Source organism: Botryllus schlosseri, chromosome 16 (assembly GCF_051294905.1).
Source record: "Botryllus schlosseri isolate E-star chromosome 16, Bs_hap1, whole genome shotgun sequence".
Lineage (NCBI taxonomy): Eukaryota > Metazoa > Chordata > Ascidiacea > Stolidobranchia > Styelidae > Botryllus > Botryllus schlosseri.
In genome coordinates, this window is record NC_137251.1 from 16,076,823 (window position 1) to 16,098,433 (window position 21,611).

The following is a 21,611-nucleotide window of genomic DNA, read 5'->3' on the forward strand; positions in this document are numbered from 1 at the left end:
GGATAGGCTACGTAAGCATTTACTGCATTGGTTTAAATCTCAAGTCTTCAAGCGTCGAATGCTGCAATAACGACACGATATGAGAATGGCTACCGCAGGTTATATTGTGAAAACTCGCTGCAAAATGTCTGATTCCATCTTACAATGCGCGGTATAGAACTAGTTTTCACATTAACCCTCGCTACGCGGTAGACTCATGCATGAGCCCGGATTGTATTTTCACGAACACGCTTCAATTACTCCCAAATATCTTGCGTTGTACTGGTCGTAGAAAGTTACATCTAATCCAGATAGATAGCTAGTATCAATACGCATACGTCGAGCCATAAATAACCTATTAGACTATCAAATAACCTCATCAAAATGCCGATTGAATACACAAAAACGTTTTGCGCAAAATACAACTTGCGGCGGCTCTCGCGTGAATGTGCGCGCGCGAGATAAACCAGCGCCCGTGACCAGCGCATCTCCGTTACAGACATCATCATATTCATTTGCAGCTCTTTTCTCCAGATACCTGTTGACTATGTCATCGCCCATCCATCGGAATGCTTATATCTAACATTGGTCGCAGGACAGATTATCAGAATTGAAAGTAAACATATTTTACGAAATAACATGCGTGGGTTTTAGCAATAAATTCCATGTTGTGATTAGAGCGGATTTGCTGTTGCAGATTACGCATATGGATTATTCGTGCTTTTCATACCAATACACCAACACTACTATACCATGTTCAGTGAGCTGCATGATCCGCGCTATTGGTATAACAGCAAATTTACGACCGTAAATGGCTGCATTTATGATGAAAATGTTGCGCATCTTTCCCGTGGTAGCGTACGAAACGTACCGTCATATCAAAGCTCCATAATATGTGATAAACTGATTTGAAACGCCCATAAAATATCAGTGGAACACTGTATTCATATCGCAGGTATGACTCTGTCAATTCAAACAATTCAGTTCTAGTTGCTTTACAACGGCAAAGTTTGTTTCAACACTATCTCGTAGAAAGAATTGATAAGCGATTACATATACCGGCGTTGTGAAATGAATCATTTCAACGTCAGGGTTACTATGTTGTTACCAAAACAATAACATGTTGCAATATCTTTGCTGTTGTGATTAGCGCAGATTTCAAGTTGCAGATTACGCAAAACAAGGTATATCTTTGCAATAAGTTTAGTCGCCAATGCTATATACTACATAATCTACATTGTTTCATACGAAGCCATCATTGTACCCATGACATGGTTTTCCATTTGTTGGTGCTAGATTTGGTTTGTTACCATTTCAATTTGTTGTTGTATTCCACGCGTGATGCATTATTTTATATGTTGTATCATGCAATATACTATATTCTTTTACCATAATATGGCTGAATGTCGATTGTCAAGTTAGCATATAGATGTATTGTATAGATATGTATAGTCTGCTGTCGCGAAAGCACTTCGCCGAAACTGATTGCTGCGATGCGCGTGTGGTACAGAAACCACTATATCTTCTGCGATAGCTGAGGTGGTTGTGGATGCCTATTATATGTTCAATAGATAGGCCTTGTCTCAAAGCGTTTGTCTACACCACCACCGTCGATGGCTTGCATATTATTTGATAAACTGATTTGAAATGCCAACAAAAATATCAGTGAGACACTGTATTCACATTGAAGGCAGGACTACCTGTCAATTCCACCAATTCAGTTCTAGTTGTTTTACAACGGACAACGGCAAAGTACGTTTCAACACATAACACTATCTCGTACAAAGAATTGATAAGCGATTACATATAACGGCGTTGTGAAATGAATCATTTCAACGTCCGCGATACTACGTCATTTTCAAACAATAACACGCGGCGCGTGTATGTGCGCTGAATGCGAGACGCCTGGCGTCGAACACTCTGTAGCCAACTGCAGCCATCGGTATATCAGCACTTGTTACAATCGACCATGTTATCGTAAGAACCTCACTCAGGTCGTTTTGGAATCCTGATATTGCTGTGAAATCAGTCAGGCGATGATTCTATCCCGAGCAGCTCCGTGTATGACGTAGTCGCAAATTCAAAAATCAAATTCTCTTTTATTTTCAGAAAGTTGAGAACACTTCCAGGCATAGGGGCATCACCTGTTACTCTCTCGCTTTCAGAGTAGCTCAGTTGGTTAGGCGCCTGTTTCCTGATTACAGCGATGTATTGGGTGTCGGTTCAAGCCCCGTGGTTCGGATTTTATGAATCTTTTTCTAAATGCATTAAAATTCGGTCCTGAGGCCGACCGCGGGAGGTGGGTTAATAAATTCAAAGGTACGATGCTTGTCACTCGGCTACCGGACAGAGACCCGCTTATGCAATCGTAATGTATTGCTCAATAGACTATTATACAGTATATACACGTATGCGAATTCATTGTATATTGAAGTTCTGTACTTCCAAGAAGTTCTACTTATGCATATTGCATATATCGGTTGAGAATATAGATATAAATAGTTTTAACCGAGCAGCAGATCAACCAGTTCAATCACCCGGCTGAAATCATGCCCGGAAGTGAGAGGAGCAAGTGATTAGAACAACGCGGTTTTACCCATGAAAAACAATTCTCTTCGCTCGCTAAGACTGCGTTGAGAAGAACAGACGGGGGCGGCAGCTCTAACGGAGCATGATCGTAAATACAATTTCTGCAACCAGAGGATTAATGATGTTATCGTTCGAATTTACGCATCGATGATCTGCTCCCAGGTGAACTACAACTACAGACTATGACCTACGGGTAGGTGCGCAACACGTGACTCACGGTTGAATGCGCAGAGTGCCGTACTGCTGATCGGGTTAAAAGCAGCATAGTTGGTAGTCCAATAGCTGGCGATGGAAGAGTCCAAATTATATATGTCTGGTCTTAATCAAAAGCTAGTGTTGCACCGATTCCGAAAATACAAATTATAATCTCGTCAGGGCGAGATAACCACTCCAAAATAGCCGTCAAAGGCTGGTCGTTCTGGACAATGAAAGCGCCGCAGCATAATGACCATAACGATGGCCAATTGCGTCGAGCGATTGTTCAGAACAATGCCAATTTTCAGAGTTTGTTGACTATTTTGGGGATGGTTCCATTGCCCGGGCAATATTCTATTTTTATTTTCGGAATCGGTGCGACACCAACTTGACTGCGTTTTGCTGGCTCAGCAGACGTCTCTCTTCGCATTCAACCATGAATCACGCGCAGCCACTGAGCTATATAAACGCGCAGCACATACGGCTGTTCAAAAAAAAAAATTCCTTTAGATTTCCCTGGCTACTTGATAAAATTGTTAGGTTGGTTAAAAACAGCTGCACACCAACTTTGGCTCAATTCCAACCAGAGAAGCGAGATTCTTGCAGTAGAAAGTTTTGAATTTATCGTTAAAAAACAAAAAAATAAAATTTTTCTTTCAACCCCGTAAAGTTTTTAGGCTGTCAGTAGAGATAATGCACACCAAGTTTGGCTCAATTCCAACCACTAGAAGCGAAGTTATTGCCGTAGAAAAATGTGGATTTGAATAAAATAGTATGTACGATGACTAACTCTTCAATTATTTATTATAAAATCACGGAATTAGAAATTTTAGGACCCCTTTTCGACTTTTATAAACGTAGGTGGGCGCAACCATTTTTATTTGGTAGTCGTTATCATCTTTAAACATCGCTCGTGGTTAAAAATTGTGTTTAGTAGCTTCATACTTAAGTTAGTTACCACCATTATCATTATATATCTGCCCTGCAGAATTCATCGATCATTGCATTTTGTAACTCACCACACTGCAATTTGGTAAAACGTAAAATTTTGAAACAATAAACATTACATTGTTGGTATAAAATGTAGAAAAGAATCTGTTAATCTGTTTATCCTGCTAGCCTGAACGAGTGTGCTCACCATGCTAATTCTTGTCCACTTTGGATATACTCTCACATTTTATCGCAATCGAAATCGAGGAAAGCTATTTCTGAACTATTTTTCTTCTTTATGGCCCTAATATAAAGGTCTTCTTTTGCATCGTATATTATAGAAAACCCTATGAATGCAGACTGCTTGTATATTGACAGCTCAAAACGAACCCTGACGTGTGGGTTACTTCAGAATAGAATTAACTACGCATCAATTCTAGGACATAGCCATAGATAAGCATTGGTTAATTTCTAGTGGTTGTTTTAAATCAGTCATTCTCAAACTGGGGGGCGCTGCCCTTGGAGGGCGTGAAAGCATCTGAAGGGACGCCAAGCTGCTGTCAACTGAAACAAATTTTCGTGCTCCGCACGATTTACCTCCATTTTAGAGTTATTGCTCAGTGCGTAGTCCGAATTTCATATTTGAGAATTTTCTCATCAACAGTCATAACTTCACATGCATCAAACTATCCGTAGGGATTGCTAGCCTTCTGGTTGCATTTTGTGCCATGACGATAAGGTTAGACACGAAATTTTTCACCATCATTAAGGGGGGGCGTGTCCAACGAAAGTTTGAGAAGTCCCGTTTTAAATGATTTCGAGGCTTTGTGTTTGTGTTTTGAATGGTTAAATACGTAGGCAGTTCTGATTAGATTAACCTTTACATTATCATGACAGTTTATGATTTGCCATAATATAATACTGTGAACCATAAATGGTCGAAGGGATCAGCGTTGATATTAAGTACAACAAGTAACATCTTACATTCCTACTACAAGTAGAAGTTTTAATTTCTGAGACATGTCAAAACTTCTTCAAGTGAAAGAGGTAAATGAAAGGTTTGAGAAGCACCAAAGTCAGTATATGTTGAAGTATATTTGGTGGGGGAAGGGGCGTCGAATACTTTTAGCAATTACTCGGAGGTGGCTATACACGAAATATAAAGATGTATCGTCTCGGCTGGCGGGATATGACTATAATGACACTACCCATTGGTAGAATCTTCGTAAATATATTCAGTTACCATGATTCATGGGTTATTTCGCGCAGCTCTAATAGAAATTTAATTCATTAGAGTCGAGCAATCTTATCCTTAAACTACATTCTACTGTTCAAAATTGTATTTTACAAAGTAAATAATTTATCTAAAATACTGTGAGGTAGAAATGAATGTAGTCAGACAACATAAACACTTTAGTAAGTATAGCAAGTAGGAGAAATCTGCTTGAGTAGGCTACCCCCAAAAGTAGCAATAATCGACATAGATATATTATCTCAGAAACGCGATCTGACCCAGCAAAAATATCGCCAGATTCGGATTCAGCGACCCCGAATTAGGTAAACATGTCCCGAACAAATCATGGCGCAAAAATCGTGCAGACAAGTGTTATCCATATCGTGTTAGGGCAATTACATCATGCGTCATCAGCTGATATCAAAAATTTCGTTGAATTGATTGCAACTACTGAAAGCATTTACCAATCAGGTACCGATAAATAGTTCTGCTTCATCTCCGTCCTTCGTGCATAGGCCAACCCTGAATAAGCGCCAGATTGTCGACGACACGAGACATCATTGATTATCATTTAGCCCCGACACCCACTAAAGCTATATAGGACCTTTCACGTGACGACGGCTGACACAAAAATAATCAACCACTCCGAATTAAAGAAAATCATGTCCTCATCCTGTCACTTTAACTGTTTTTACAAAATAGAATCAGATCATTATGCTTCGTGCTCTTAATATGGAAGTCAAATGATGCAGAATACCAATTTCTTATACTATCCCACGTCTGTGTGATATTGTGTCCGTCAGTGTGTTCGTCTGAAATATAAAAAGGATGATTGAAATATATACTAATCGATATGATGGCTCGGTATATTAATTCTATGCAATGATACCATGCCTCGTCCCCATCTCACGAAATATATTGAAGATAACCCTGCAAGAAAGATGTATGGAAATGCGGCATATTAGATCTACCTCGTGAGGTAAATCCTCTTAATCGAGGCACATCTTCATGGAACGGTTGCAATAATGGCGGGGAGGACAGTCCACATCATCATTGCAATGACCTGGAATAGACGAACTTCGTATTGGAAATGAAGTGTTTTCCATCTCGAACGTTTCAACTCACTTAAAGTCGCATAGCAAACCCCGCGAGCGCATCGAAAACCTCCCGGACAGTCAAGTTCGCTCTTGCAGTAAACTTTAAATATGCGCATTATAATTTTACAATATCATACATCCATCGTTAGGCACATACCTGTCACACATATATTTTTATTGGCGTAGCAGGTGTAACCAGGGGGACAGTCAGAACTGCTTCCGCAAGTCACTTTCAATAGAGAATATCGAATTATGACAGGCATTTACTATATTTGTCAACAGGAATGAAAAGACAATGAAAGAACGCAAAGTCATCAGGATCACTCACTAATGTGGAAGGAATGAAGAAAGCCTACTCTCTCCATCAAAATTGAAGTTCTCGAATTAAAATACTACGAAACCACAAGGTTCAAAGGGATACGAAAACGCCTAAATGTACCTAAGCCAATATATCGGCTTGCTTACCCGGGTAACATCTCCTGTCTGTCCAGTAGTGGCAAGAGTAACCAGGTGGACAGTCGGTATTGGTGTAGCAGTGACGATCGCCTAGACAGACAATTATGCATCTAATATTTTGAAATGGAGTCCTTTGTTATTGCTATCTTGTCTCGCAGCCAGGAACTGATACATGGGAATTCGACAGAGGTGGTCAAAGTAGTCAAGAAAGCTACTCAAATAGAAGTACTAGTAGCGACGAAAAATCTACTCAAGTACGAGTAGAAGTACTTCTTTCATGAGCAACCTAAAACTACTTGAAGTAAAAGTAAAATTGACTGACTTTAAATCTACTCAAGTGAGTAAGTAGTTGTGAGAACGATCGTAATTCGTTCGCATGGACTGTCAAAAGGTGCAAATGGAACTATATATATGCGGAAGGTGCAGAAAGCTTCATTCATATTGATGCATCCCAGGAGGTGTCAATTTTCAACAGAATAAGCAGTCATCCAAATGGGATGTAAATGATAGTATTGATATGGAAATGCGATACTAATCCTTTGTTTACTCGAACACCCCGTTTTAGAAAATATCATGACATGGTGCCCTCCCCATTTTAAAGATCTGCAATATTTTGAATTAACGTATACCAATAACGCAAAGGGTTAAAGCCGTATCCGACACAACTTCTCCGTATCGCTCGTCGACTGAACTAGAGGCCTAGGCCTAGGATACGGCTTTAACACTTTGCGTTATTGGTATGCGTTAATTCAAAATATGGCAGATCTTAGAAATGCCATATAGTGTATAGCTTTATTTTCGGAAAATATAAGGCATTGCTACACTTGCTTCTATGCTTCAACATGTATGTTCTCCAGAGAAAAGAACTGAAACTAGAATTATAACTCAACGTATAATACTCGTAATGGAAAGAAAAATACAAATACCACTTCTAAAAAGCTGAAAATATACTTCATGTCTTTTGTCCAGAAAGTTTCAATGGTGGTATGCTAAAACAGGTCTAACATTAAATAAAGTCTAAGTCCACTTTTCCAGATTTGGACACGTCATGGCCTGCTACGTATAATAGGCCATTGCTAGATTGCGAAACGGTAGTTTCAAACGTTATTGGGGCCATGTGAAATATTTGATATAAGCGATAATGAACGGGACCACGCCACCCGGTATCTAAATTATATTCAGCGATACTTTCGTTAAAACATATTTGTCACTCCATATCTACTGTGCGCGAAGCGCAACGAAAATTCTGCGTATTACATGACTTTTATGAAAGTGAAATGTTGGTACTACGTGAAAACAGCCCCGAAATTCCTTAGGCTATCTTTTTTATTGGGGGATTAAACTACTCCTACTTGACAAACTGAAAATAGCGAAAAGTAAGTAAGTAGATCACAAAATATTACGAAGTAGAAGTAGAAGTAGCGAAAAAAAGATCTATTTAAGTAAGTAACAGAAGTAGATGAAAACTACTTGAATACTTCCAAAAAGTAGAAGTACTTCGTTACTGGCCACCTCTGGAATTCGAATAGGGATGGCCCAAGCCTAACAAACACACTGGTTCATATATGAATAGGGAGTCATGTGACGCCACAGTATTGATTCTATGGTCCTAAATTTCGCTTGCTTCAACTGTTTTTTAACCTCGCGGCACCCGACCAAAAGCATAATCGTTCGCACCACTCCCATACCGGATCCACTTTATGATAGGGTTACCATATTTTTGTGGCTCAAATTCCGGAATTCTTTAGCGTCTACTAGCGGGATTTACCGTGAGATATGAACATATTATCAGCCAATATGACGTCACAATTGCAAAACCTTGCCTATCGACTGTATACAGGAGTGGAGTGGAACATAGGTCTTGAATTGGGCCATCTGTAATGTGAGCTCTGGTGATTGCTAGGGTCTACAACAGATTTCTTTACGGACCGGTGAAATCGTCCGATCGTGTGTTTGACAGCCCTGCTATACTGTTGGGTCGGTGTGGCTACCTGGTTGTGTGTTGTAATCAGGTCCGAAAAAGCATTTCTTCAGCACTCTTCCGTCTAAAGAATCACTGATCGTAGGCCTGCCATAGGGTAATCGATGCAACTTCTTTGGGGCTTACTATATATGCATCTATGGTTGTGAAATTTTGTGGATGAATTCTGTCAATAATCTTGGTTCTTCCATATATAACTATAAAATGCACCAGCAAATTGCACATCCGGTACTTTCCTACTTTTATAGTAGCGACCTCATTTCCAATATAAAAATGTTCCTTGGCCCAGCTCAAAAAATGGTAAGCTGAATTTTAAAAGAGGTCGGTTTGCTCATATTTACTCACGGCCTATTTTGGAAGCTGATTACGTTCAATATCTTCGCGATCCCCAGAATAACGCAAACGACCCCAAGAGTAGAATTACTTTCTTTGACTAAAGCATCCAAACGACATTAACCTACTCCAGAAATATATGTTATAGTTGCGAGTACAATTATATTTTTTCAGTAAATGGTGGTTATTTTCATTTATTTTTCATTGAATATTTTTCGAAAGATTTGTTGTCGCTGGTATGTGTCAGATGTTGAACAATTATGCCAGTTATGTTGTGTCTACCAGTATAGCAAAACAAAACTTACGTTGCGGCGACGCCATTTCGACCGTATTCGCCATCAGCATCACTAAGCCGATCATGACAACCACCGTAGTCGCCATACTGAAAGATCGTCTATCTATATTGTCGTAGAAATAGCTTCAAAAAATTAGTGAAATCGATATAAATCTTGATAAATCTTAAAAATTATGTTTAAAAGAGTGCGTGGACGGGACCATAATTCTAAGTCTTGGATAAATAGATATGAAAAAGTATCTCTACATAGTTTGCCATGCATTTCCTGTCTAGGTTTACACTCGCAGCGGCGATGCACCTCTTATTTGGTACTTTTCAGGCATGTAATATTTTACCTTTACCCGCCGCAGTTTGACGCATCTTGAAAATGGCTGTCTACTTGTAATTGACTAATATATTCATGTTGAAATAAAACCGAATATTTCCAGGGGTAATCGTCAGCAACCAGTAGAGAATTGCATTGCGGATGATTAGCCCTTACGAGTGTCAGCCTAACATATATTCTGGGTAATTTTGATACGAATGAAGTATTCAATTGTATATTGAAGTTCTCTACCTCCTAGAGTCGCGGTATTTTACCGCACGACTTCCACTTCACGACCGCCGGTGACTTGGAATGCTACCATCAGCAGTGCCTGTGCCATGAAATGGCAGCGACAAATCAGTCCAGAGTCCAGTCTGGATAAGCCTCTGTCTTTTCGAGTCCGGGGTTTCGCGAGACTGATGTTTGCGCAAATTGCATCGCCTTTTTACATATTACTCAGTAAATACACGAATATCATCATTGTGCTGAAAATGCATTCAACAACGTTCGACAACGGATGCCATGCCTCTGTAATTTTTAGGAAATAAAGCCTATACATAGAATTGTAATTGGAAGGAATGGATCCCTGCCTTTAATCCCAGCGGATATCCTCATCCCATCTTCAATGCTCCAAAAATTTCTTGCAGGCGCGGATATGTAACTCATTGATTACCACAATGTAATCCGTTCATTATACGATTGCTGCATGCACGATTGATACATTGGGCAACGCATCAGATTGCTGCAGTTCCAATATTTCACGATCGGATGATGCTGCAGTCCGGTGTAATCTAATGGACTAATGTTTCTCTATATAGTTTGGTTTGTCATTTTTGAGAACGCAAGATTACAGACAAAATATTCACGCTACTTATATAGATGAAGTGGCAACATTTTCTCTTCAAGTGGAAGGGACGAGTTACGAGTCATACCAAATGTACTTGGCGTATAAGTACATTACTTTACCCTTCTTCGGGCAAACATAACTCATTTCTCGAGGATAGTATTAAATTCAATCGGATTAAATTAAAAAAGAAATAAATAGTAAATATTATTCAAGTCACTTAAATTCGGTATGATTTCTCGAATGAACGAATTACTAGCAGCAAAGTCGTTTTACAGTTAGTTTGATGGCATCAACATGAGAGGTTTGGGGGCAAAGGATTCTAGATTCGACCTGTGTGGAACTCGAACCTGCAACCCATTGATGTTGTAGGAGCGTAACGAACAACTATACGCTGTTCCCGACTACGATGATCATTGATCATTGGTTTTTCTAAATATGTCATTTGTCTCTGCCAGTTATGCTGCATCTACTGTGATAGGAAAAACGCAACTTACGTTCAACCGCCTCGTTCCGACGACCACTCCCACTACCAACAACAACGCCAAGCCGAACGCACCAACTTTGATAGTCGCCATGCTGTAAGAGCAATCTACGTCCAAGAAAGAAATTGAGAGTGACTTAATATGTTGGCTGACGATATAGGCCTAGGCTACGCACGTATTTACAGCATATGTTTAAATCTTAAGTTTTCAAGCGCCGAATTCTCTAATAACGACACCATATGAGAATGGATATCAGGTTATATTATGAAAACTCGCCGCAAAATATTTGATTCGACCGGGGCCTACGATATTTACGTACTCCAAGTATCGTAGGATCCGATTTGACCTTGAAATTCGCGGCAAAGAACTAGTTTTCACATTAATAAATTCAAAGGTACGATACTTGTCACTCTTCTACCGGACCGAGACCCGCTTATGCAATCGTAATGTATTACGCAATAGACTATACACGTATATGCGAATTCATCGTATATTGAAGTTCTGTACTTCCAAGAAGCTCTACTTATGCATATATCTGCTGAAAATACAGATATAAATAGTTTTACGCGAGCAGCAGATCAAGCAGTTCAATCACCCAGCTGAAATCATGCCCGGAAGTGAGAGGAACAAGTGATTAGCACAACCCGGTTTTACCCATGAAAATACTATTCTCTTCACTCGATTTGACCGCGCATGCGCACGAGAAGAAAAGACAGGGGCAGCAGCTCTAACAGTGCATAATCGTAAATATAATTTCCGCGACCAGAGGAATAATGATGTTCTCATTCGAATGTACGTATCGTGATCTGCTTCCAAGTGAACCACAACAACAACACTATGATGCGAATATTATACCTGATTAGCCTGGACGTAGACTATAGGCAAGGAAACGCAGCACGCACGGATGGAGTCATAAAATATGTTACAGCGCCTAATTTCTAATTCGCCACATAGATCATGGCCGCACTACGGAGATTTCACATAAAAGAAACAATTCGTCACAAAATCTAATCTTGTTAAACTGTTATGGCGGGGAAATAACTACGTGATTCGATTACGAGTCGAGTAGGGTATTCGAGTACCACATGTTATGACCTCGTAAAAATAATAATGACTTGAAAGATCGAAGTTATTTTTTTGGGACCACCAAGAAAATGATTTCAGTTACTCGCCATCCAAAATAATTATGTTTCTTGGACCACGACTGTATGTCGTAACGCTTTGTTAACATTTTCGTTGTCGATCACTACTTGACAGAAATCTCGTTCTATGAATATTAGTATCCTTGTGCAACATGTATCTCGGTGCTGAGTTGAAGCTACAGCCAATGGTTACGCGGGGCTTTAACAGTGAAAAAAAGTGTCGTAAGTGTATTTAGTGTATTCGTTATTAAAATAAAATATGCTCTTCATGTGAAAACGATAACTTTCGTTAATCGAAAAAAATCGACTCTCACTCCGCGACTGGAATCATTACAAATGATCATTCTCTTTCAGCATTTCGCTGTAGATGCAACGCCGATCGTGCGTAAAGCGAAGTGGTTTTGATTTAAAGCTTGCAATGGTAGAGCGCAATTGCGCAATAGTGTTAACGACGGGAGCATATTCACTATTCAGGTGCAGACAGCCGGATATCTCTCTTTGTTTTGTGTTGAATCCAAATTATTAAGAGTTTTACCATAGGGATGAAGTGAACATGAGGTTCATGTTCGCGTTCTGTGTGTGAACCTCGGAAGTGTAGAGGTTCACGTTCACAAACGATATTTGGTAGGTTCTGCACTGTGAACCTTTTTCATATATTACAATTTTCAACGTCATTATAACATCTTTGATTGAAATTCTTTACATTTCAACTTCGGCCGCTCTATGCACTGCGCAAGCAGTATAAAAAATCAACACTTAGGTAGTATGGACCTTGCCAATCTCAGAAATTTTGCCTGCTTTGTTACAAAAGTTTGCTCGAAATATCCAGCTTTCCGTTGGTGAATATTTAGTGACTCTCTGCTTTGAGCTTGACCCGGAATCACACAACATCAAGAGATAAATACGCTACATGTAGCCTAGGTAGTCAGTGAATGCTGCTTATTCTATCAATCAATGAAATTGATACAAAGAATACATCGTTGTCTAATGTAAAAGATCTAACAGGCGTACGGGATTCATCTTGATTTGATATGTTTATTGTATCATAAAAACCAAATCAGTGCAATTGGGGTGCTGGCTACTGTATAACTTATTAATGGGGTAATAGAGTATAGAAAGTATAGAAACCCGTTTTACACTCTGCTCAAAACGAATGTAACAATAGTCAGACGCCGAATAAATTGTTTGGTCTGGCCGAGACCGTTGAGGCGTAAGCTTATATTCCCTTGCAAGTCAGCATGTACTTCAGCAAGGCGGTATAGTTGGCCTGAGTCGTCGCTAGCGTATACCATGCAGGCGATAATAATATGTCACTTCACTGAACTTTTGGGTTGGAATTAGCAATATGACGACACGTGAACCTGGACCTTTCAGAGGTTCACACTATCCCTATAGATGCTTCGAATAAGACATTAAAATTACTGTATTGACAAGGCGTTTAGTCGATGAAAACGAGGAGCAATCGCAAGGTTTCCAAGTCGGAAGAAGGCTTATCCTTTCCAATCCATCCCGGAGAGCTAATGCCGAGTGTATAGTGGGGAAGCCATGGATCGCCAATTTTAAAAACAAGATTTACGTCTGATTCCATCCTCAGTTATCCACCACACGCGACTCGAAGGCGATGTGTGTCACCAAACGCTGTTTAGTATATGCTAGGGTTTCAATAAGTTCTCTTTTAGGAGGATTCGTACTCCTCTTTCTAGAAATCGAAAACTTCCTCCGAGAACGCCCAAATGTCCTCTATTTTAGCAACTCGTCCTACGTTATAGCTTTGACAGCCAGGCGATTGCATAGGCACAACTAAATAATGATGCGAAAAAAAACTATATTTCGACGGCAGAGACGGCTAGGACGACCAAAATCTGACGTCAGAGCGGGTCTTCCCGGAGCTGATTGGGAGAAATGACCTCTTTTTTCAGTCTTTTCAGGAAAAAATTTCAAATTACCGGTTTCTTCGTCCGATTTCTTAAGTTTAGTGATTTGTACAAAGTGTCCTCTGTTCCGGATCTCACAATATTGTAATCCCATAGCAGTGGCCAGGAACCCATGGTTCGCGAGCCATATGTGGCTCTTTTGGGTAAAAGATATTGCTCTTTGACAAATTTTTAATTTCATACGTATGTCATCAATATTACAGCAACTTGTTCGTAAATTTTTATGACGGCCATAATCAATATTTTCGTGGCAGCATGATCATGTATTTGAGAGGTCAAGACAGTGGACCAACCAGGATAAGGGTCTCGCTTCCATCTTTTTCAAATTCCGTCGCGCTCGCGACCAACACCACTCGCAAATTCGATGTACCTGCCGTCGCGCGCCTCAAAGTCTTGGATTGCACGATGCCTTGATAGATCGAAGAGAATAGCAGACATGGCGACGCTTGTAGGACAATAAAGTTTTTATAACACAATGTCTCCCTGATCTATCATGTTCTTGATTTTTAAGTAGCTTTCTAGCGCCGCTGTAAAATATGCGTGTGTAGCGCAATGTTAGGTTACGCCGAATACTTTGGAAGTCGACTACTTCACCTAGGAGTCAAAAGCGCACACGTCCAGCATCAACGAAGAACAATGATACCAGATGATTAGGATGGAATACAAGAAAACACATTGCTCTATCAAGTATGCCGGACCCCAATTGTGGAACACCATCTCGCCGGCTATCCGACATTCGTCGAGCATGTTCGCATTCAAGTCGAAATACAAGCAATTTCTTCTAAATGAATACTAGCCAGCCTTCAGGATTACCGGACAACGACTTGACATCGACCTCGCCTTCCGCCACATGCCACCTCATTTTGTCGCTTGCGTCTTATATTCTCTGCATTACTTTCATTCAGTGTGCATGCCTCTTCTTTACTTCACCTAGGCCAAGGTGGGTGTCTGATCGTAAAGACTACTACAAGTTGTTTCGACACCTTCCTATCTTTTCATTGTATCGCAGTTTTGTGGTGTTTTGAAACGATGAAAATATTAATAAAACTGATTGATTGACTGATTGATTTAGATTTTCGAAATCTGCGCGACAGTTACATTTGATTAACATCAGTGATTATAAATTCCAAGCTATTTACGACAAGTTGCGCTCTTAAAGGTGAGGCTTGGCCTGACTGAACCTAACCTCACATTTCATGCTTTATGTTCGGAGAATAAATATGAAAATTCGTCATTTTGGGAATAAAAATGTTCAAAATCGAGTCATTCATAAATATCGATAAAAAATACCAATAATGTTTCACAATTTTCCTTCACTCACCCCTGACGACATGTGAGGCACTGCCGCACTTGCCTCCCCTGACCCCACGTCACTGACGTTTCACACCCTGCAGTGGGAATATACTGCTGTAAGAATGCTGCTGGACCATGTTGGGCTCCGTCTACGCCAATGGTTCCCAAATGGTGGAGAATTCCCCACTGGTGGGGAATTCAATGGTTTCTGGTGGAGAATAGACGCATTTGATCAAAATGATATACAGGAAATTCTACTTAGGGCTGTTCAAAAAAAACTTTTTTACCCGAATCTTGCTGGCTCCGTGATTAAATCGTTAGGTTGCCTTAAAAAACGACGCACACCAAATTTGAATTCATTCCAACCAATAACCGCGGATTTCGTAGAGTTTGAAAATTTTGAGTTTACCCAAAAATGCAAAAATTCTTTTTATCGAATTTTTCTGTCAACCCCATGAAATTGTTGCGCTGTCTTCAAAAACCATACAAAACAAATCTGACTCAATTCCAACCCGTAGAAGCTGAGTTATTTCAGTTTTTCTCTGATAATTCGGGGATTATCCTTGATCGGTAGATAATCCAAGAATTATCACAAAAAACTCAAATAATTCAGCTTCTACGGGTTGGAATTAAGTCAGATCAGCCCAACTCCCGGGGGCTTCGTCCCCTAGACCTGTCATGTCACGGCTACTCGAAAGTCCGACTTCATTGTCATGTAGGCAACTGTGTAGGCCTATATCTGAAATATTGGCGCGAAGCACGAAGAAATTTCCTAATTCATGCCAAAATTTTGTCAATAATATGTAGGCTAATTGCATATCATATAATTGCCCACGTGATCAGTTTTACCGGTGCTGGGATATTTAAAACTAGTTCTAGATATCCCTTAGCGGTGAAGCTAAGGTAAGCGGTGTCTCCGAAAGTTCAGGGCACGTTAGTGATATTCAGTTAATTAATTATCCATCTGCAAGGGGACGGGCGTCGTTGTTAATTAATCTATGGCCTGTTCTTATTTCGTGACCTCCCGGCTTCTATATGGTTAAAAGATATTGGAATAGCACAAATTCCAGACTGAACAAAAAGAAGAACGTCTTTCGTGCGACACATACGATTCCAAGTAGACATTTCATCACGGGGTGCGGCATTTTCTCAGATTGTCAAGACAGGGCTATTCAGTGCCGACCATTTAGGCATGTATATGAACAACTGACAATTGAACATGGGCGTCAAATGCCCATGTCTATGTATTAAACTAAATTATTTTTTAGTGGGGGGGATGAGATACTCATATTAAAATTAAGATATGTAGCGCACCATCAAATCGCACGAAGCGCGAATAATTCTTTTAGGTTTAATGATTCTACTCACCCCAGTGGAGCTCGCCCCCAAGTGGTAGGTTTGGGGTGCGACTCTGTCACGGTCCCGCATATATAAGTCATCATTATAAGATTTACCGGTAGAGCTGACAGAAGCGGTATCTTCAAAGATTTGGAAGACACGCGATTATTCATATTGAGCCATATGTTCAATTGTTCATACAACACGATACGACTATTTACCAGTGTATGGAGGTTGAGCGTTGGCGGGTCACTTGTAATTACGTATTTATTTCGTGTCCTGCGGAGAAAGTTGTCGTTACTTAGAAGATCGCTCACACGTACCCAGGGCTGTGGAGTCGGTGAATTTTACTACCGACTCCAACTCCGACTCCGACTCCACACATTTTCAATGGACCGAGTCCGACTCCGACTCCAACCCCGACTCCAACAGTATTACCAATTTACTGCGAAAATTACATGCCACAGTGACGGGTAAATGACTATCATATAACCATTAAACATATGCAAACATATGATTAACGATGGCATGCAAAATTGTTTCATTGTGGTACAGCTCGAATTAGTCACTATGCATGACAGATTGCCTTTCTAAATATCTTTCCTTTTTCATATTTTATCAGTTTTGATAACATGGACTCTCTAATAACCTAATACGTATGAATCATTCAAACACGACATATATCTCATGCTGTATAATTAAAATGTAGACAAAACAATCAAAGTGTTGCTCTTATGTATGAATCCGCAACTAATACATAGATGCATCTTACTAATTTTCTCATTACACACTGTACTGATTACAAGCCCACACACTATCACTACTAATATATAGACATTGGTCATAAACGATATTTAGGAAGTAGTCAAATAGCATATGACTGACTAGTCTACATGCACTTAGTCAAGTATTCGAGGACTAGGACTTGCAATCTTTTTTTAACCTTTGTTCAACCCAAGCAGTTAAGCTACACTACAAATCTTTTTAATTTTGTCAAGTGGGAAGGAGCGTTTGGTTATATTTACATTATTTTACAACCAGACGATATATTGGCTCTGTCACAATATCATGGTATAATTCCAAAAATTGCATCAATTTGTGACTGCATCGCGAAGATGCATATTGCTTCTTTCTTTCTCTATGCAATGAATTGTAATTTGCAAATAATGTCCAATTCTATCTATGTCAGGGGTGGCCAACCTTTTCGGCCAAAGGGCCACATGAGGTTTACGAGCCATTGCGTGGGCAATTTGAATGTTGATAACCTTTTTCTAGTCGCCTGATAGAAACGAACCGAATTAGGTAACATTGAAAACAAGACTTATATGACTACGCTTTAAAATTGATAACGATTATGTCCTGAAAACTCCCTGTGCAACTGTACGGTGTGCACTATGCAATCATGCCCTGGTCCCGCGAAGCACGAAATTCTTTCAAAGGTAACGAATGAATTCGACCAATAAATATATTACTTGCATATATTGGGGGTCGTCTGGGTTGCCTCTGTATAGCAATTGGCTCATTTGGCAAGGACAGGATTATTTGGCGATTTAGACTTAGCAATATGACGGTTTCGGAGAACATGCCTCAGTCATTTTGTGCAAAATGTTTCATCGCCGGCGATCTCGCTTCGAGCGCACAAGTGAAGTCGCATGTTGGACGACACGCCATATCTTAATTGCAAGTATAGTTGGACTCAATTATGTAAATTACGCGTATTTATAATTTCGAGGAGGGTTCCAATACTAAATGCAAGAAATGTAACAATAAATCGTGCGAAGTGCTAAAAAATATTTCAAGTCAAATAAATCTACTACGGAATATTCTACTTTATGGTCATATACGAAGATCTGCGATGAATGTGGCTGGCCCCTGGTTATGAAAATGCGTCCAAACTGGTGTTTTTGTCATCATCAAAATTCGCGGTCTGGGTAATCAAATTTTGGTTGGCCTTGCAATTTACCTGATGTTATATCTAATTTCGAGAATTACCTCGCAGGCCACACAACACCTTCTCGCGGGACATATTTGACCTGCGGGCCATGGTTTGGCCGTCCATGATTTGTATCGTTACTAATAACAGTGATTGGTGGTACATAAAAATCCTATTATAGTTATTATTACTAATTTAAATATACCTTTGAAACCAATTGTTTTCATGATAAAGATATTGGAGTCGGATTCGAAGTCAGGGTCATTTTCACAAACTCCGACTCTCGCCCGCCCGACTATGTTTAATTATTAGTTACGGGCCCTACAGTTTCCAAGACACCTCACAATGTTCCCTCTACGTTTTGACGAGTCTGCGCACACTCACAAACTCACTGCGCAGACCCTTAGACAACAGTGCGTAACGACTGAAAAAGGTCATAACTTCGGATTTGTTGGGCGCAACGTAGATTTTCTGTGCGCAGAGACCGTCTCAGCACTGCGCACGTGCGCAGCTTAGAGGGAGCATTGCACCGCACTCAGCTCTACCGGTAAATCTGGTAACGTGAGCAGAGAGGACAAGAAATTGATAGCAATATATATGCAATTCTCGATCTTATTGACCTATTTTATCATGAATTATCGAAGTTTTTCGCACTTCGCACTGGCTCGCTAAACGGTACAGCTGATTTCGTGACAAAAGCGAACAATGTTATGGGGGGCGGTCGGTTTATCACCCTATGGGAGCCCAAGACCCAAGTTTTTTTCGGCGGGCCTGACGAAGTGTCGTTTCTTTCCTGCCAACGGGTATACGCCCGAAGATGTATACTTATTGTTATGGGTTCCCACCTTTTCAATCACACATCACTCAGCTCTACCGGTATATCTGTTTACGTGAGCAGAGAGAGGATAAAAAGTGATATCAATATATATGCAGTTCCCGATCATGTTGACCAATTCAATCAATAATTATTGAAATTTGTCGCGCGTCGCGCGTCTAGGCGAGAATACCTGGCTCAGTAAATGGACACCCAATGTAGATGACCAGTATCAGCAAATAGCGGATAGCCGAAGGGGAGTGTGGGGGCCAAGCCCCTCGGAAGTTTGGTTTATCACCCTACGGGGGGCATAAGACCAACGTTTTTTTGGAGGCTGACGAAGTGCTGTTACGGCCCTGGTAGCGAATTAATTGTACCTACGGGCACGCTCGAATATGTTTAATTATTAATTACGTGCCCTCTATTTTCCAATACAACAGCTCACTCAGCACTACTGGTAATTCTGATTACGTGGGCTGAGAGGATATAAAGTTTATAGCGACATATATTATATGTAGGGCGATTTTTTTTTGACCTAAAAAAATGAAGATTTTGAACAAAAAAATCTAAATTTTGACTTTTTTTGACGTAAAAAAACTGAAATTTGACCAAATTTTGACCTCACGTATGCAAATTAGGTGTTTTCGCACATAATGTTAAAATTGTACTACTTATCTTCATTTCTGGTTGGAACTGTCTGTCCTTACAAAGTAGATTGGCCTGAAAGAACGTTTTTGGCTCAAAAACTGACAAATTTTTACATGAAAAAACTAGTATTTTTACGAAATCTGGCCCTATGAAGAATTGCAGTAGTTACATTACGTATTATGGTGGAATAATTGAAATTTGTTGTAGTACAACGAAAGATACTTTCCTACATTCTCGGGTAGAAAGTGTTTGTTTTGTTTGTTTGTTTTGTGGTATTCATGGTGTTTGTCAACTACTATGGTCTTTTACACCAGGCGATATTCTTCATTATTTTCCGTAACTGCCAACATATAGCACGGCCCACCTCTAGGCCTTTTTGTAAGACACCGCTTACGCGGATGAGGTGGCGAGGAGGAGCCTATGGGTAAACCTCCAACACTTAGCTATCGGAATTATGAAGTCGACCTCGGTCGGAATCGAACCCACACCCATTGGTGTTGCAGCCGCGGATTATACTACTGCGCTATCTCGGGTAGAAAGTGTCTGTTCTTACTAAGTAGCTTGCCAAGAATGCAGAAAGAACGTTCAGCAGCAGCAGTTGTTAGCTGACAACACTGAAGTTGTGTGCACACTGCTTGCTGGTGATGCACCGTGTTGCTTCATTCTGACAATATTGTCTATATCACAATTTTTCAGCTTGCGCTTCTTGATGTAAGAACCATGTAATGCCCAAGCAGTCTTGCTTCAGTTAGGATATTGCGGTACGTTGACCATAAAACCATGTCACTATTTGTTTCATTTGACCGTTTATGATTCACAATGAGCAGACGATGGGCCGTTTATAACGGTAGGCCTATAAAGTAGGCTACAGGCTGTAAATTATCAAATGATAAGTTCACAGACAGCGCGAAATCTACGATGCAAACGAAATGTAGAGGTCCAAAAATGTTTGATTTTGTAAACACTTTTGACAAATTTTGACCTAACGCTACAATTTTGACCTAATTTTGACTTTTTTTGACATGTCAAAAAAAAATCGCCCTAATTATATGTAATTACCACATATTCATTCATGTATTATAGAAAATTTTGGCACCTAGGGCGACCAGGCCACACAAACTTTGCTGACCATCGCAATCACGCTACGGGGTTCTTGGGGGCGAAGCCCTCACAAGTTTGGATTATCACGCTTTGGGTGCGCAAGGCAATCGTTTTTAGGGGGGTTGACGAAGTGCTGTTACGGCCCTCCCCCTTACTCATTGTCTTTGTTACATTCCTTACAATATGAGGTGGGGAGGCGCTGGAGCACGATAATCTTTGAAAGGGGGCGCTGGAGGAAAAAAGGTTAAGAACCACTGTACTATAGTATCGGAATCGAGTTGAGTAATAACATTGATCTAATGTTCGACGATGCTCTCAAGCAGGGCATGGTATGGTATGGTGTGGAAGTATGGTATGAAGGAACGAAATTTCGGTACGGAATATGCCAGTATGGTATGGAATGGAAATTTCCCAAGTATGGTATGGGACGTTTTCAATCAATCAATCAATCAGGTTTATTAATATTTCCATCGTTTCAAAACATCACAAGACTGCGATACAATGAAAAGATAGGAAGGTGTCGAAACAACTTGGAGTAGCCATTAAGATCAGACACCCACTTTAGCCTATAGGCGAAGTAAATAAGAGGCATGCACACTGAATGAAAAGTATCGCAGAGAATATAAGACGCAAGCGTTGTCTCGATACTTCCATCTTTTTACATACTTTGGAAGTTTTGCCAGAAC

General features: G+C 40.2%; 1 protein-coding gene across 2 annotated transcripts; it reads right to left on the minus strand.

The window, feature by feature from the left end:
• Positions 1-5,574: 5,574 nt before the first annotated feature.
• LOC145458867 (uncharacterized) lies at positions 5,575-9,265 on the minus strand. 2 transcript variants are annotated; one of them, XM_080337370.1, is made up of 6 exons: positions 9,100-9,263; positions 6,490-6,570; positions 6,182-6,253; positions 6,053-6,124; positions 5,899-5,990; positions 5,637-5,739 (listed from the first exon to the last, which is right to left on the minus strand). In XM_080337370.1, the coding sequence occupies exons 1-5, from the start codon at positions 9,173-9,175 to the stop codon at positions 5,917-5,919; spliced, it is 375 nt and encodes a 124-aa protein (XP_080193496.1). In that variant the 5' UTR covers positions 9,176-9,263; the 3' UTR covers positions 5,637-5,739; positions 5,899-5,916. The 2 variants fall into 2 exon arrangements, with proteins under 2 accessions (XP_080193497.1, XP_080193496.1); XM_080337371.1 differs by lacking the exons at positions 5,899-5,990; positions 6,053-6,124 and having other exon boundaries at positions 5,575-5,739; positions 9,100-9,265.
• Positions 9,266-21,611: the final 12,346 nt, after the last annotated feature.